The 16,121-nt window shown below is 46.7% G+C and overlaps 1 protein-coding gene across 4 annotated transcripts in view; it reads left to right on the forward strand.

Moving 5' to 3' along the window:
- Pcbd2 (pterin-4 alpha-carbinolamine dehydratase 2) overlaps positions 1 to 11,679 on the forward strand; it is a 48,218-nt gene extending 36,539 nt beyond the window's left edge. For all 4 annotated transcript variants that reach the window (XM_021180717.2, XM_021180716.2, XM_029468631.1 and 1 more), the window contains 2 exons: positions 10,617 to 10,697; positions 11,454 to 11,679. In XM_021180717.2, coding sequence (XP_021036376.1) covers positions 10,617 to 10,697; positions 11,454 to 11,479 — 107 coding nt within the window. In that variant the 3' untranslated portion in view covers positions 11,480 to 11,679. The remainder of the gene's footprint in view (positions 1 to 10,616; positions 10,698 to 11,453) is intronic.
- Positions 11,680 to 16,121: the final 4,442 nt, after the last annotated feature.

Below are 16,121 nucleotides of genomic sequence, written 5' to 3' on the forward strand. Positions count from 1 at the left end.
AGTGCTGGGATTAAAGGCGTGCACCACCACCGCCCGGCAGAACACTGGACTTTTATAATGATGAGAATATCAAGGAGCTTAAGGTTCAGTTTTTTTTTTTTTTCAGAGATTGCTAAAAGCAACAATGAAAACCAAAAGACCCCAAAGATCCTTGGAAATCTTTGTAATAATTCTCACTTCATAAGACCTTTGAAGCTTAGAAATCAGCGTATATCAGGGGATCCGGTATGGAAGGCCCAGTATGCGGCTGCATGTGACAGTGAGCAGTAGGGTATCAGTCAATGTTGTGACATTAGACAACTCCACTGAGTGCTCCTCTCGAGCTTCCCCCCTGTGCTGGTTTTAGAGCTGTGCCTTGGTCTGCATTAGCTGACGAGAGTGGTCAGGAGACTGGTGGCATGCACTGCTTCAAAGAGTGCAAACTTGAGGGTTAAGGGGACCCTAGTCAGACTGGGCAGCTGTCTGCTCAAGAGTAGCCACAGGGGATACAGGGGAGGGAGTGGGTATGTGTGTGGAGGAGGCCATCAATGGTGGTAGTCTTTCTGAGGAAAAAGCAAGTTGAGTAGAATGTCTATTTATGGTACAAATCAGTTTCCTGGACTCTGAAGAGCTCTAACTGAATAGATAGAAGTGAAGGTGGATGGCGTGTGGAGGACCGAATGTCTTCAGACTGCTGCCCTGAGAACTGGGTGCTTCTGTGGCTAGCCGCCTACTGGGGGAGGGAGGCTTCACTGGGGTAGAGTGGCTGGCTCTACCTGAGGGCATGAGACAATTGCATGAGAAAGCCAGTTGTGATTTAGAGTTGGGCATTCTTGTCCCAGGTTGTTGGAAATGGTGAGCTCTGTAGCAGATTAGGTTCAGGGCTGGTAGACTGCTGCTCCAGGACTGGTGGAGCTGTAGCTGCCTCCAGACAGATGCAAGGCCAGGGAATGGTCCTCAGGCCTCTCTCACACGCAAGACACAGATACACACAGATACATAGACACACACAGACACAGACACACACAGATACATAGATACACACAGACACAGATACATACAGATACATACAGATACATAGACACACACAGACACAGATACTTACAGATACACACAGATACATAGACACACACACACACACACACACACACACACAGATACATAAACACAGACAGACAGACAGGCACACACACCTCTGTGCTTGAGAACTCTAGTCCTTGGCTGAGCAGCTCACCGACCCTGAGAAAGTCTTCCTGTGGCAACATCCACTTAAAGAAACAGTTCTCAAGATGTTGCAGGGGTTTCTGAGCCCCGAAAAGGTAGATTTGCTTGGTCTCTAGGCTGATTTGGAAAAGAATGTTTCCTTTCTAGGCCACAGGTGCTACAGTGTTAAAGCGTTCTGAGCATAACCAGCAGCAGTGAGGGCCAGGTCCTGGGGAGGGTACCACAGGGATTGCCTGTTTCGCAGTTTAGTCCCTGTTAAGGAGCTCCACTGATATTGTGTAGCCCATGTCAACTGCAGTCTGGAGCTGACTGCAGTTGACCCCAAACTCTGTAGTTGACCCCTGGGCTCATGGAGAGAGGAAACCAGCTGAGGGGAGTACTTCTTTGACTGGGTCTGTCCCTCACGATTCTGGTCAAGAGTCTTGTGTTGACCCTCAAATTAAGATCTGATGTTTCCTTCATAGGGACTGGAATAGTGAACAGGGTTTTCAACGTGAAAGTTACAGGGGACAGAGAATGGTTTTCCCTGGTGCACCAAGCAGTTTTTCTGTGATTGATGTCACCAACACAGAGGGAAGGTCCCGTCCCATGACACGCGCATGCTTGGCAGTGATCTTGCCTTGTATTTTCCTTAATAATTTTCATTATTTTTAATTAAAGTTGAAGAAGTGCAGACTCTAGCTGAAATTAAGGTAGGCTGTGTTGCCGGAATCTGGTAATTACTTTAATTGATCACAAGATAGTTTCCTTGATCACCAATTAGAGTAAATTGCCGATCAAGTTTCAAGACGTGAAGAAATGCCCAAACTGATTTATGTAATAGTGTTTCCATTTCTAATCAGACATAAATATCATTTCCTTCCACAGCAATTGTGTTTTTTAAAAGGAGGGTTATAGGCCTACAAACATGGAGTGATTCGTAAACAATAGCGAGTTCTAATTCATTGCATTAGTGAGGGAAGTATTTAGCGGCTTAATGGAGATTGTAGTGGGGAAATTACTTGAGAGTACCTGGTGCTCATTTTCTTAGTGGGAGATATGTTCTTTTTTAGTACATAATTAAAATAGTCTATAATCAAAATATGAAGGCAGTTGATTTGAAGGACATATATCAAAGGGAGGCATGCTGAGGACCGCAAGGTTCATGTTGTAAATGCGCCCAGAGCTAAGCCTGTGAGCTTCAGTAAGTCATACATGTTACTGGGACCAAGGCTGCGCCCTAAGCGCGGGGTGCTGGGACACGTTTCACAGTTTGATACGGATTCCTGTTTTCGTTTTGTTCATCTGATAGTCTTCCGTGGTCCCACAGAGGAAAAGGAAACAAAAGTAACTGAGAAAAATTCCAGTTTCCAAAGAAGACTTGATTTGGGGTTCACAGAAAAAAATCTTTAATTGCTGGCGGTTTGGAGATTTCCAAATGACAAACTTGGTTGGCCCAATTTGCTGTGATTGTAATGCTCACATTCCTGGGAATGGCGGAGAGACTCAAGGACTCATACTTCATCATGCACCCCGGGCTTGGTCACGAAATGTTTGTAATTTGCAATACAGGAAAGACTGAAACTATTATCAGCCATTATATGTTATTTGTTGACCATATGTTTGTTTGAAATGGCCGTGGCTCAACAGAACACGGCTCATAGACAAACTATGCTGTAAATTGGCACTAAAAACCCACCTCAACAGGTAGGCATATGTTAAGAAGCTAACATGAGCCAAAGTATTTTAATATGAACCATATTACACATGTTGCAGGATCCTGGCTCCCTGTACAGCCATAACTTCATTTGCATGACTCCTTTGTTTTTGTTGTTGTTTTTTCTCTCTCAAACTAATTCTTCAAACTAGATCAAATATATTCATGGTACAAATTCAGAAGGTCCTAAGAATGCAGTGCATTCTTCTGGTTTCTGGCCCTGGTCACCTGCGTCTCAGCCCCTGCCTTCAACCACTTATATTGTTCCTGTAGGTCCATAATGCTCAAAGAAAGTAGTGCACAGACAGGCTTGGGGACTGCCTGTCCTCAAACACAGCTCACAGACTCACATGCTCTTCTCATTCAGTAGTGGTTCTTGGCACTACTTCTGTGTTTTCACATCCTTCTTGATGACTGCATCATATTCCTATGTATAAAGGTATCACAAGCCACACTATCTGTCTTCTAGTCCGTGCTGCAACAAAGTAATAAGTTATACTATTGTAACTGTTGTATGAGTGTCTGCAGTGACACATTCTGAGAAGTGAAACTGTTTCTAAAGTCATGGACTTGTGTGCATGCACACCCATGCGTGCATGTGTGTGAGTCTAAGAATGTGGCACGCGTGTGCTGTGGTGTCTGTGTAATGTGGCACGCGTGTGCTGTGGTGTCGTCTGTGTAGAGGCCAGAGGGTCATTTCAAGGGTTGGTTCCATCTTTTCACTGTGGATTCCAGGCCCTGAACTCAGGTAGTCAGGCTGTGTGGCAAGCACTTTTATGTACTGCACTGTCTTGCTGTCTCCTGAGCCATCCTCCTTTTAAAGCCAGGGTCTCACTACACAGTCCTGGCTGATCTGGAACTCTCCATGGACCAGGGTGGCCTCAAACACACAGAGACCTGCCTGCTTCTGCTCCCAGGTGCTGGGATTAAAGGCGTGCATCATTACTCCTGGCTTTAAAAAAAATCATTTTATTTTTAATTTGTGTCTAGCTGTATCTTTGTGTGTAGGTGTCCCCTGAAGCCAGATTGCAGGTGATTGTGAGCTGCCTGTGAGTTCTAGAAATTGAACGGGACTGGAAGAGCAGCAAGGGCCCTAACTGCTCAGCCTTCTCTCTGAGGCATGTTACCATGTGGCACAGGTTGGTCTCAAGCTTGAGGGCTCTTGGTTCAGCTCTCTCAGTGTTTGATAGCAGGTGTGTGCTACCATGCCTCTCACAGACATTTATGTTTATATACACGTAAGGGTTTTTTCTCCTAGAATTTTATCCATGAGCACTTCTTCTATATCACCCAACTCTTTTCTCTCCCTTTTTGCTTTTTTTTACAACCATCACTTATTTATTTATTTATCTATCATTTATTCAGTGTGTATGGGTGTTTGTCTGCAGGTATGTCTGTGCACCAAGTATGTGCCTGGTGCTGAGGAGGTGCCGGAAGAGGACATTGGATTCCCAGGGATTAGAGTTACAGACACTTGTGAGCCACTATACAGGTGCTGGGAATCAAACTTGGATCCTCTGGAAGAGCAGTCAGTGCTCTTAACCATTGAACCATTGCTCTCCAGCACCATCTCACTGTACATTTTTTTAAAGGGGGAGGGTAGTTATTTATTGTAAAAACAACAGTACTAATCCTCAATTCCTCCCACTCCCAGAACATTTAAAATGATTTGTTTATTTTCCTTTTTTATTTGTATACGTGTTTGTCAGCATGTATCGCATACATCATGAACTCGCAGTAGCTGTGGAGGTCAGAGCGGGTGTTGGCTCCCTTGGAACTGGAGTTATGGCTAATTGTAACCTAATGTGGGTGCTGGGAACCTACCGCAGGTCCTCTGCAAGAGCAGCAAGTGCTCGCTCGCGACCCCTGGGCAGCACTGCACAGCCCTTCATAGCCCCTCCCCAGCATTTCAGAAAGAGGGCGTATTTATGGACCGAAAACCTGCCAACTCAACATAAATGTTGTATTTGCCTGTATTTTTCTGTACTTTCTGCATTGTTAGTTTTGAGGCTTTTCTTCATCGCATGGGTTGCACCCCTTCATTGTTTGCTTTTGTAAAATGCGATGAAGCAGTGCCCACTTGCCTTCAATTACATGATGCTGTTTGTGCTGGTGTGTCTTCACGTTTTATTTAAGTTGTATTTTCCTTAGTTGGAAATGTTTGCTTTATTTTCAGTCTGGAGGATACCATTACACATACAGTGTTGCGTGACAAATGCAGCCATCTCTCCTTCGTACTCTCCCATTAAACTGCATGAGAACACAGGTGCTGTCTGTCTGTCCCTCTCTCCCACTGTTAGCTCTGATTGATACTGGCTGTCTCCAGCTGCAGTGCCCCATTGTATGCCTGGAAGGACCTCTAACACTTCTCTTCAGCTTTCAAACCTCCTGGGCTTCTCTTTCCTCTCTAGTTGGTAATACTTACTAGCTGATTCCATTTGCTGTTGGCTCCTTAATTGGTCTAGTTGTGATAAGTGGTATATGTGGTGTGTGTGCACATGTGTACGTGTGTGTATGATGGTATATGTGGTGTGTGTGTGTGTGCATGTGTTTGTGTGCATGTGTGTGTACACATGTGTATGTGTGTGTATGCATGATATATGTGGTGTGTGTGTGTGTGTGTTTGTGTGTGTGTGTATGTGCAATGTGTGTGTGTTTGTATAGAGCAGAAAATAACTTTGTAGGATGGCTTTCCCCTTTCCAGTTCTCCATGGATTCTGAGACTAGGATTTCCAAGGCTCCGAAGGCAAGAGCCATCTCACCAGCCTGTCTCTAGGATGCTTCTTTTACATCTTGTTTTCCTTCAGTCCTGGAGATCACCTGGCTTCGGTTAGTGCCCAGGCTGGATGTTCTACCTCGGAGCCACCTGTCCCCTGGCTCTGTTTATGACTTTCCTCCTTGCTGTGGCAAATAGGCTCACGTTAGATGTTTTATTTGTCTCATTTATTCATTTTCTACTTCCTTTACATTGTTGGTTTCTTTACTTTATGTTTATGGGTGTTTTTGCCTGCCTGCATGTCTGTGTACCATGTGCCTGCCTGGTGCCCAAGGAATTCCGAAGAGAGCATTGAATCCCCTGGGCCTAGAGTTACAGTTGGTTTGAGCTGCTGTGTGGGTGCTGGGACTTGAACCCAGGTCCTTTGCAAGAGTAGCAGTGCTCTTAACCACTGAGCCACCTCTCCAGCTTGTTGACTACTATCCATGCCCCTTTCCTTAGTCAGCCTGGACTGTTAGGGAGCCTGTTCAGTTTCCAGCTTTGTTGGGTGGAATGATTTTAGAAGGCCTAAACCTACTTTTTTTGATTCAAATAATCTTTATTTATTATTATCATTATTATTTTACTTATTCATTTTATATCCTGCTCCCCCTCTGCCCCCACAACTCTCCCTCACCCCCTTTTCTGAGTAGGTGAGGGCCCCTCTGGGTATCTCCTCACCCTGACACAGAATGTCTCTGCAGGACTAGGTGCATACTCTCCCACTGAGAACAGACAAGGCAGCCCAGCTACAAGAACAGGCAACAATTTTTGGGATAGCCCCTGCACCAGTTGTTCAGGACCCACATCAAGACCAAGCTACACATCTGCTACATGTGTGCAGGGAGGCCTAGGTCCCGTGCCATGTATGTTCTTTGGTTGGTGGTTCAGTTCTGAGAGCCTCAAGGTCCAGGTTAGTTGACTCTGTTGGTCTTCCTGTGGAGTTCCTATCCCCTTTGGGGCTGCAATCCGTCCTCCTATTCTTCCATAAGAGTCCCCAGGCTCTGTCCACTGTTTGGCTGTGGGTGTCTGTATCTGTCTGAGTCAGCTGCTGGGTGGAGCCTCTCAGAGGGCAGCCATGCTAGACTCCTACTGCAAGCATAACAGATTATCATTAGTAGTGTCAGGGATGGCTGCTGCCATGGGATGGGTCTAGTTGGGCTAGTTATTGGTTGGCCATTCTCTCAGTTTCTGCTCCATCTCCATTCCTGCATTTCTTGTAGACAGGATAAATTTTGGGGTTGAAAGTTTTGTGGGTGGGTTGGTGTCCCTATTGCTCTGTTGGGGTTCCTGCCTGGCTCCAGGAGGTGGCCTCTTCAGGTTCTGTATTCCCAGTGTAGTGAGTCACAGCCAAGGGCAACCTCGATTGATTTTTGGGTGCCTCCTTTGACTCAGGTCTCTGTCTCATCCTGGAGATGCCTCCCACCTTCTCATCTCAGTCAGTTGCAGATTTCCATTCATTCCTATGCACATGTGGACATCCTTCCTGTCTTTCCCCATACCTGATCCTGACCCCCCCCCATTCTCCTTACCACCCCTCCCCCCATCCAGTTCCTGTCATCCATCTGCCTCTTATGACTGTTTTATTCCCCCTTTTAAGTGAGATTCAAGCATCCTCCCTTGTAGCTTCTTCCTTGTTTAGCTTCTCTGGGTCTGTGGCGTGTAGCGTGGCACCTGTATTTTATGGCTGCTATCTACTTTATCAGTGAGTACGTACCATGCATGTCCTGTTGGGACTGGGCTACCTCATTCACGATGATGTTCTCAAGTCCCATCCATTTGCCTGCAGAATGCATTATGTCTTTGTAGGTGAATAGTATTCTATTGTGTAGATGTCCCACATTTTCTTGGGAATAGTTCTCCCTCAGTTATACTAGCTACATCACTCCTGGACCTATACCCAAAAGATGCTCCACCATCCCACAAGGGCACGTGCTCAACTATGTTCATAGCAGTTTGATTTATAGCCAGAAACTGGAAGCCACCTAGCTGTCCCTCAACTGGATATGGAAAATGTGGCCTACACTTGTAATACCTCAAGGCCATTAGATTCCACTGGAACCTTGCTAAGCAATAGCTAAGGCTGTGAAAAGAAATCTTTGAAAGAGGACTGTCGCCTGTGCTCACTGCTGACATGGTTGTTTGGTTCTTCCAGTGTCTTCCACATAACCACAGTCTTCCTTCCTCCTCTCCCTGCTCGCCACTCATCTAAACCCCTGCAACCATAGATCTTATATCATAAGTGTGTATTGTGTTGGACATGGTAACTGTGTAAGCTCGGAACTAGGTATAGAGTAGAACTGGTCTGTTGTGTAGAAGGATGCAGGCGGGATTTCTTTTTTGCACTCTGAGCCAATTGTGGGATTATTAGACGTTGTGATGTTTTCTTTACTAAATTAAATTTATATCATCGTCGTCGTCATCATCATCAATTAGTGTGTGTGTGTGTGAACCATGGTCCACATGGAGGTCAAAGGACAACTTTTGGGAGTTGGTTCTTTCTTTCTATTATAGGTAGGTTCTGAGAGTCAAGCTCAGGTTGTCCAGCTTATGTGACAAGTGCTTTTACTTGCCAGCCATAGTCACTGCCCTGTGATATCATGTCTGTCTGTCTATGTACCAATTATCTATCTATCCCTTTCTCCTTCCTTCCTTCCTTCCTTCCTTCCTTCCTTCCTTCCTTCCTTCCTTCCTCTCTCTCTCTCTCTCTCTTTTTTGAGGCAGACTCTCACTCTAAAGTTCTGTCTGGCCTGGAACTCTTTTTGTTTGTTTGTTTTGTTTGTTTGTTTTGGGACAGGGTTTCTCTGTATACCCGTGGCTATCCTAGAATTCACTTTGTAGACTATGCTGGCCTTGAACTCAGAAATCCACCTGCCTCTGCCTCCCAAGTGCTGGGATTAAAGGCATGTGCCACCACTGCCTGGCTTCTGGCCTGGAACTCTGTGTAGACCAAACTGGCCTCAAAGTCTTAGAAATCTGCCTGCCTTTGCCTCCTGTAATATTTTCTTAAATCTGAATCTTAAGGGATGGCAAGATGGCTCAGTGGGTAAAGATCATACCACCAAGCCTCAAATGCCCCGCGTCCCGTGTGTACAACCACTGCAGTCATTTGCTCACAGCCATAGCTACCTGCAGCGGCAGAGGGGGCACTCACAGGCCCCTTTCCCTCTGCACTGCTGATCCTTCCTAGATTTGGGGAGAGCAGGAGACCACTGTCTTTAGCGTGTACCCACTGTTGAGCCCACTAGGCTCTCGTGATGGCTCCAGACGCATGCTCACACTGATGGCCCTGGCTAATCTTGGTGGGTCACAAAACAAAGGGAATAGTCGTGAATGTGTGAGAGAGATTTGTGGAGGGTTGGGAGAGAGGCAGTGGGCAGATGGGGGTGAGAATGGTCGGTATTATGTACATATGTGAGAATGTCTGAGAAAAAATTAAATTAAAAAAATAAACCCATAAGGGCTGGATGGCCCGTGATTCAGAGTGTGAGCTGCTCTGTAGAGAACCAGAGTTCGGTTCCCTGTGCGGGTAGCACACCTCTGACCCCAGCTCTAGGGTGTACATACCCACATGCAAGCACACACATATACACATCATTTAAAAATAAATCTTAAAAAATAACTGAGAGGGAAATAAGGGGAGAGACAGGGAGAGAGGGGGAGAGAGGGGGAGAGAGGGGGAGAGAGGGAGAGAGAGAGAGAGAGAGAGAGAGAAAGAGAAAGTTTGAGGTCAGCCAGTACTACATGGGAGAGAAAGAAAAAGAAAAGGAAAATGGAGTCTAGGATCACATGACCATGATGTCATAGTGTCAAAATTTAAATCCAGAGTTCCCAGATTTAAAAGGCCAGGATGCCCTTAACCACATCCCGTCTGCCATTGCTGGCTCTTCCAGAAGTCCTCTACTTCTTCCATGTTGAATAGAAACCAGCCACTCTAGACAGTGGTAGTTCCAAGTCTGAATACCCGAAGCAGACATCCTAGCTCCTCACAGCGTCTGTGGGCTCTCAGAGATCAGATCTGGAGTGAAAGGGGCAGGAGAGGACGTTTGCTCTGGCTAAGTCCACATGTAGCTAAGTGGATTCTTCCCTCCCCTTCCTTTGAAAATGTATTGCCCATGACTGACAGTTCACAGGACCAATCATGCGTGTGCACAGTGCAGGTAACTCAGCACGGTTGTGTATTCATGATTGTGCTGAGTCCAGACTGCAGTCCGAAACTTCATCCAGTTGTCAGCTTCTCACAGACTTTGTGGTCCCTTTCCACAGAAGTCCCTGAGCCTTAGAGGATTATTATATGTAGATGCCTTCATAAAAGTGTATAAGAAAGTAAAACAGAAGCAGAGGCTGTCTGCTTGGCATCTCTGGTTTCCCTGTGGTGTGAGCCTGGCTGTCCGTGTTGTTGGGTAGGGTCCTCGGCTTGTTTCCAGGCTCGTCTTCTGCTGAGGCACACTGGCACCTCAGCTTGGTGGGGCCGTAGCCATGTAGCATGGTGGTGAAGGTAGGCTTTCACTGGCCATCCCCTGACGGGTGGGCTGGGACAGCTGTCGGCCTTTCTCCACAGCCCTGCCAACGATGGCCGAAGTACCCCATTCACTAAAAACAGAAGGACCAGCTAAGAAGCAAATTGGCTCCCTCGATTGGGGCAGGTAGACCTAGGGCGCTGGGTTGAAGGGAAATTATCCCAGTGCAGTCGGGAGTCCTAGGACAATTAAGCCGTCCAGACAGGTCACTAGGTGACACTCATTTCCTGGTTTGTTTATTTGAGCCAGATTGCTTCCCCACCTCGCAGTCTGCTGCCCTGGTGCCCTGGCTTGCAGAGAGTAGCCCTTCTTCCCCTGTGATTTCCCAGGCTTCCCCAGCAGGCCAGCAAGCCTTTATCTGGTTGGGCGGCTCTGGGATCTCCCAGCTACAGAGTGCAGGGCGGGGCAGGTAACTAACTGCTCTGGACTCCGTGTTTTGCAGGCATTTGGCTTTATGTCCAGGGTTGCCCTGCAAGCAGAGAAGATGAATCACCACCCGGAATGGTTCAACGTCTACAACAAGGTAAATGAACCTCTTTATTTTTGGATGACTTTAATTTTGGAATTGAAGAAACTTATTTGTGAATCCACAGAAAGTGCCGAGAAAGTATTCTCTAAGGAACCCCGTGTGTCCTTGTTAGTAACACAGGCAGGGCGCTCCTGAGGGCAGAGCTCATCTTTCAGACGTTTGGGCTAGATTAGGCTCCTGAGTTGATCTTGGATATCAGCCATGAAGATAAGATTATATATATATATATATATATATATATATATATATATATATATATTTTGTGGAGGGGGATTTTAAAAAGAAGCAATTCCTAACTGTCCAGTTCCGGATTGAGCTTGTCCACCCTGGATGTCTCTCTTGCTTTTCAATCTTGTTGAGTCATGGCCTCACCCAGTCCCTCAGCTGGCAGCTTTTGTACCTCACTCAACTGCTGCCTGCCCGATGGGTCAGTTCCCTTTCCTGGAGGCCTGAACAGAGCCAGCAGAAGTGAAGTTCTGGAGTTAAAATGGAGCCTCCATCTCCATCCCTCCAGGAAGCAAGGTTTTCTATTGCTGGCGGCTGATCCCCCCTCCCCCCGCCCCGGGGACCTTTACTCTTAGGTGGCTGATGGGTCTGGGAAACTCCGTGATTATCCGGAATGTATTTTCTAAGTTACATAACCCCCCAGTTCTCAGATGGGAGTGTTGAGAAGAACACTCATGCCTGCTGCCCAGGGAGAAAGCCCACAGGGCCCTGCTCAGATCTGAAAAGCTGCATTCCCCTTCGTAGGTCCAGATAACCCTCACCTCGCATGACTGTGGTGGCCTGACCAAGCGAGATGTGAAGCTGGCCCAGTTCATTGAAAAAGCTGCTGCGTCTCTGTGATCTACGCCCGCCTTGTCTGCAACGTTGTTTGAAAGCCACTTATGTTAATAAATTGTCATAAAGTAGTTCATAGTTACATGTATACATTGTTGTATGATTGATGCTCAAATATAGAGTGATTTGAAGCCAAGCCTGAGTTATTTGTCATTACACCCAGTCAGGGACATGATAAACCAACCTGAATTATTTAAAAATTAAAAATGTGTGTGTGTGTGTGTGTGTGTGTGTGTGTGTGACTATGTGTGTGTGAGTACAGCTGTTTATGGAGGTACAGGGGGCACTCTGGAGCAGTTGTGAACTGTCTGATATGGGTTCTTGGAACTGAACTCAGGAGCCTCTGAAAGAGCAATATAAGCTCTTAACTGCTGAGCCATCTCTCCACCCCCAACCTGGATTGCTATATGAATAATATTTTCAAAGAAATACAACTTTTAAAGAAATGTTTTTTTTTTTTCTAGATAGGTTCTCGCTCTGTAGCTAGACTGCCTTTGTATTGTCCAGACTGGCCTAGAAAAAAAGTGGGATTTTGTTTTTAGATTCACTTTATGTCTATGGTGTTTTACTTGCACATGGACCACGTGTGTGCCTGTGGAGGTCAGAAGAGGGCATCTGGTCCCCTGGAACTGGAGTGACGGACATCTGTGAGCTGCTGTGTAGGTGCTGGAATTGAACCTGGGTCTTTGGCAAGAGCAGCAAGCGCTAAACTGCCGAGCATTTCTCCAGCCCCCAAACGGCCGGGGCGCTGCTAGGAGAATAGTCCCCTTCCGTCACCCAGGAACTTCAGAGCAGGACTTTGTAATACAGGGTTGGAGGGCCACAGGAAGGAGCTCCTCATTCAGAAGATGTGTATATAGAATAATTCTCTCGAAGCAAAAGTCATTCTGGGTTTGGCTGTTTTACCACTCGAGTAGTTAATGTTCTTACAAGAGTGACAAAAATTGGATAACCTGTCTTGGTTGCGTTTTCCTTTTTAGACAAGGGGGTTTAAGAAGAGGACAAGCGTTTTGTCCCTGGCTTCAAGATGTGGCAACGCAAGGATTCCTTGTCATTGTGATTGTCCGCCTGTGCGTTATTGGGCTTAATGAGTTGAGGAAGAACCGAAAGCCATCGATTCCCACAGTTTCTGTGTTGTTGCCAGGGAACAGTCCACAGACTTAGACTCTAACAAAGATCATCTTTGCAGGAACCTCACTTCACAAAAACCTGACTGCCCCACCCCCTGCCACCCCTTCAAGGAGCCTGTGTGGTCATGTGATAAGGAGCCAAGCTTCCAAAGCCACTTCCTGGCTGTTCCGTTAGGCAGGCAGGGCCTTAGTCACTTTCTCACTGTGAACAGATGTCCTAGAGCAATCGGCCTAGAGGAGGGGGCAGAGAGGCACTTGTCGTGGCTCAGGCTTCAAGGATGCAGTCCCTCAGGGCACGGAGAGGAGACGGCAGGTATGTGAACCGGTCACTCTACATTTGTGATCAGGAAGTCTATGGGATGGTGCTATCTACACTTAGGGTGGGCCTCTTCTCCTCAATTAAAAACCTCTGTAAAAACCCCTCTGGATACATCCAGAGATGTCTCCTAAGGGATTCTAAATCTAGGCAACCTGATACCTGAGCATACCACCTCTGCCCCACCCCAATTTTATTTTAAATTAATTCTGAGATTAGTATACAATGTAGTGTTTATTGTTTGCTGTGGGTTTTGTTTGTATTTTAAGGTAGGATCTCCTGCAACTCAGGCTCAACTTCTTCTCTCTTTAAAAAGAAATTCTTTTCATCTGTGTGTGTGCGCCTGCATGGATTTCTATGTGCTGCATGCAGGACGCAGGAGGACATAAGATCCCCCTGAAACTGGAGTTATGGGTGGTTGTGAGCTGCCAGACATGGATTCTGGGAACCTAACCTAGGTCCTCTGCAAGAGCAGTAAGTACTCATAACCACTGAGCCATCTCTCCAGTCCCTAAGGAATGGATCTCTGCTGCCTTTCTTCATACTCTTATACTTGGTGGGAACGTGGGATTATGGATAACCTAAGTCCATGTTTCTGGGTCACGGTCACACAGGTAAACTAAGATCTGTGTTTGTTTGCTTTTGCATTGACAAAGTTTATAATTAAGAAGTAAAAAGAAGGGGCGGGGTGGGGTGGTGGTGGGGAAGAACCAGAGAAGGAAGATAGAGGAACAAGAGGAGGAGCCTTTAATCCCAGCACTNGGGAGGCAGAGGCAGGCGGATTTCTGAGTTCGAGGCCAGCCTGGTCTACAAAGTGAGTTCCAGGACAGCCAGAGCTACNTTCTATGTCTTCATCCAAAGGCTGCTAGTGGAAGACTGACTTCCAGGCAACTAGGGTGAGGATCTTATACCCACACCCACAGTGACACACCCATTCCAAACAGGTCACACCTATTCCAACAAGGCCACACCTTCTGATGGTGCCACTCCCTGGTCCAAGGATATACAAACCATCACAGACCCCGACCATAAAATTGTTTTCGTTGCTACTTCGTAATTGTAATTTTGCTACTGTTATGAACTGTAACGTAAATCTCTGTGTTTTCCAAGGGTCTTAGGTTGGTTGACCCCCCCAAAGGGGCCAAGACCCACGGGTCGAGGACCACTGCTCTAGTTGCTTCTGCCTGGTGCAGTGTGGGTGAGTAGGGTGTGAGTGGTAGTGTTCCTGGGTTTGTGGCGTCCGTGCAGGAGGTTGTAAGTCCTTTCCTGGGCGTTCCCTTGGATCCCTGTGCTCCATCTGGCCCTCTTCTGGACTTCACTTGAAGTTACCAACACATTTTTTAAAGTTCTGTTGTTTTTAATCCAGAGACAACTGGATGGAGCTAGATGTGGCAGTACACACCTGTAGTCTCATCGCATAGCACCGAGGAAGAGGAGGAGACGGCAGGAGGCTAGGAGTTCAATGTCAATTTCTGCTACCCATGAAGCTTGGGACCAGCCTGGGCTATCTCAGACTTGGTGTCAGAAAACCAATTTTAAAAATTGTATATCTTTATAAGACCCAAGGCACTATGATTCTCATCTTTAACACTTTTCACCTGTGATCAGATGGTTTGAAGTCCCTGCTTTTTACTATAATATATAGCATTGTTGATTGTAGTCACCAGGACTTAATTCTCCTATTGGGCAGGCTGTAAACGCTCTTTCTCAATTTGCTGTACTAGCTGCTTATATGGATGTTTTCTTCCAGCAGTGCATACGGACACACATTTTAGTATACTAAGGACAGGCTGGGGTGGAGTGCTTGGCCAACACACAAAGTGTGGGTTCCACCCCTAACACTACAAACCATAGAAAAGAAAGAATATTAGGGTCATACGGTACAGATGGTGTGATGGCCACCCCGTTTTCTTAAAGCTCAAGAACATGTGTTTCCAGGAAATTGACTAAGTCGGTGACTAAATATTTAATATCACACAGCAATCTAGATCTCTGTTTCTTGCCTTGGCTTGAAAGAATCAAGCCAAAAGGGGGTGTCGGGGGGACAATACCGCTTTAAAAGGGTTGAACAGAATTAAATCCCTGTAGCTCTTGTATTTAAAACATGTCTTTGCTCACACTCTGGTTTCAGTGTTGTTCATGACTAACCTCTGACCTCTGAGCCAAACGTCTTTGGGAGTTCAGCAGTGGTGGCTTTGCAAGACCGACCCAGCTGGGCTTATTGATGTTGGCATCCCCACGCCCTCCATCGAAGGAAGGATGGGGAGAGGCGGGGCACAGAACCGTTACATGAGTATCATGTAACATGCCACATGTGTGCAGTTCTGCCCTGACTGCTGTGCAGGAGCCTTACATGAGTAGCTAGTCATTCCATGCCACATGTGTGCAGTTCTGCCCTGACTGCTGTGCAGGAGCAAGGCTAGAGTGCGTTGCTGGTGAGACTTAGGTGGGGCCTCCATTCTGCAACTATGGGAAAGCAATGCCTGCGGTGGAGCCTTTGGGAGGGAGCAACCACACTCCTGTCTGTAACCCCTTTTTTTTTGTGCTCTGTAAGACAGACCAACAAACTCATTGATTCCCCGGAGTGAACTTTGGTGCCCTCCTCCCCAGGTGTGTCTGTGGGACCTTAGACATTGTTTACATTTTCCTCAGGAAAGGAATTTTGTTATCCACAGCCCAAGCCTCCTCCTAGCAAGATCTGTTGTGCCCCCTCTGCGCCTCCCATGGGTTTTGTGTCCATTGCCTGACTCACTGCAAACTTCTCTTCCTTCTAGGTATCTCTGGTGCTGGCTCTGGGTGTGTTCTGACCCTCAGAAACTCAGACAGCTTCATTTTCCTCCATGATTTTCAGTTTCGTTTTATCACCTTATAAAAGGCCTTTGCCTGCCAAAGCGGGCACATCATGAGGGAAGGCCTTCACATCTCTAACGATCTCTCACCTTGCTTTCCCCAGGGTTGCTAGGTACTCACCCTCTCTGGGGCATTCCTTATCTCAGGAAGAAGGAACCACACGTGAATAGGCCTTAGCCAGGCCTCCCTCTCAAGCCTTACCAGTGATGGCTAGAATGCCTAAGAGCGACCTCATAAAGCAGAGAACCCTTCCCAGGGTCCCTTGCTGCTGCCTCATAGAAT

The sequence above is a fragment of the Mus caroli genome, chromosome 13, assembly GCF_900094665.2.
Source record: "Mus caroli chromosome 13, CAROLI_EIJ_v1.1, whole genome shotgun sequence".
NCBI classification, from domain to species: Eukaryota; Metazoa; Chordata; class Mammalia; order Rodentia; family Muridae; genus Mus; species Mus caroli.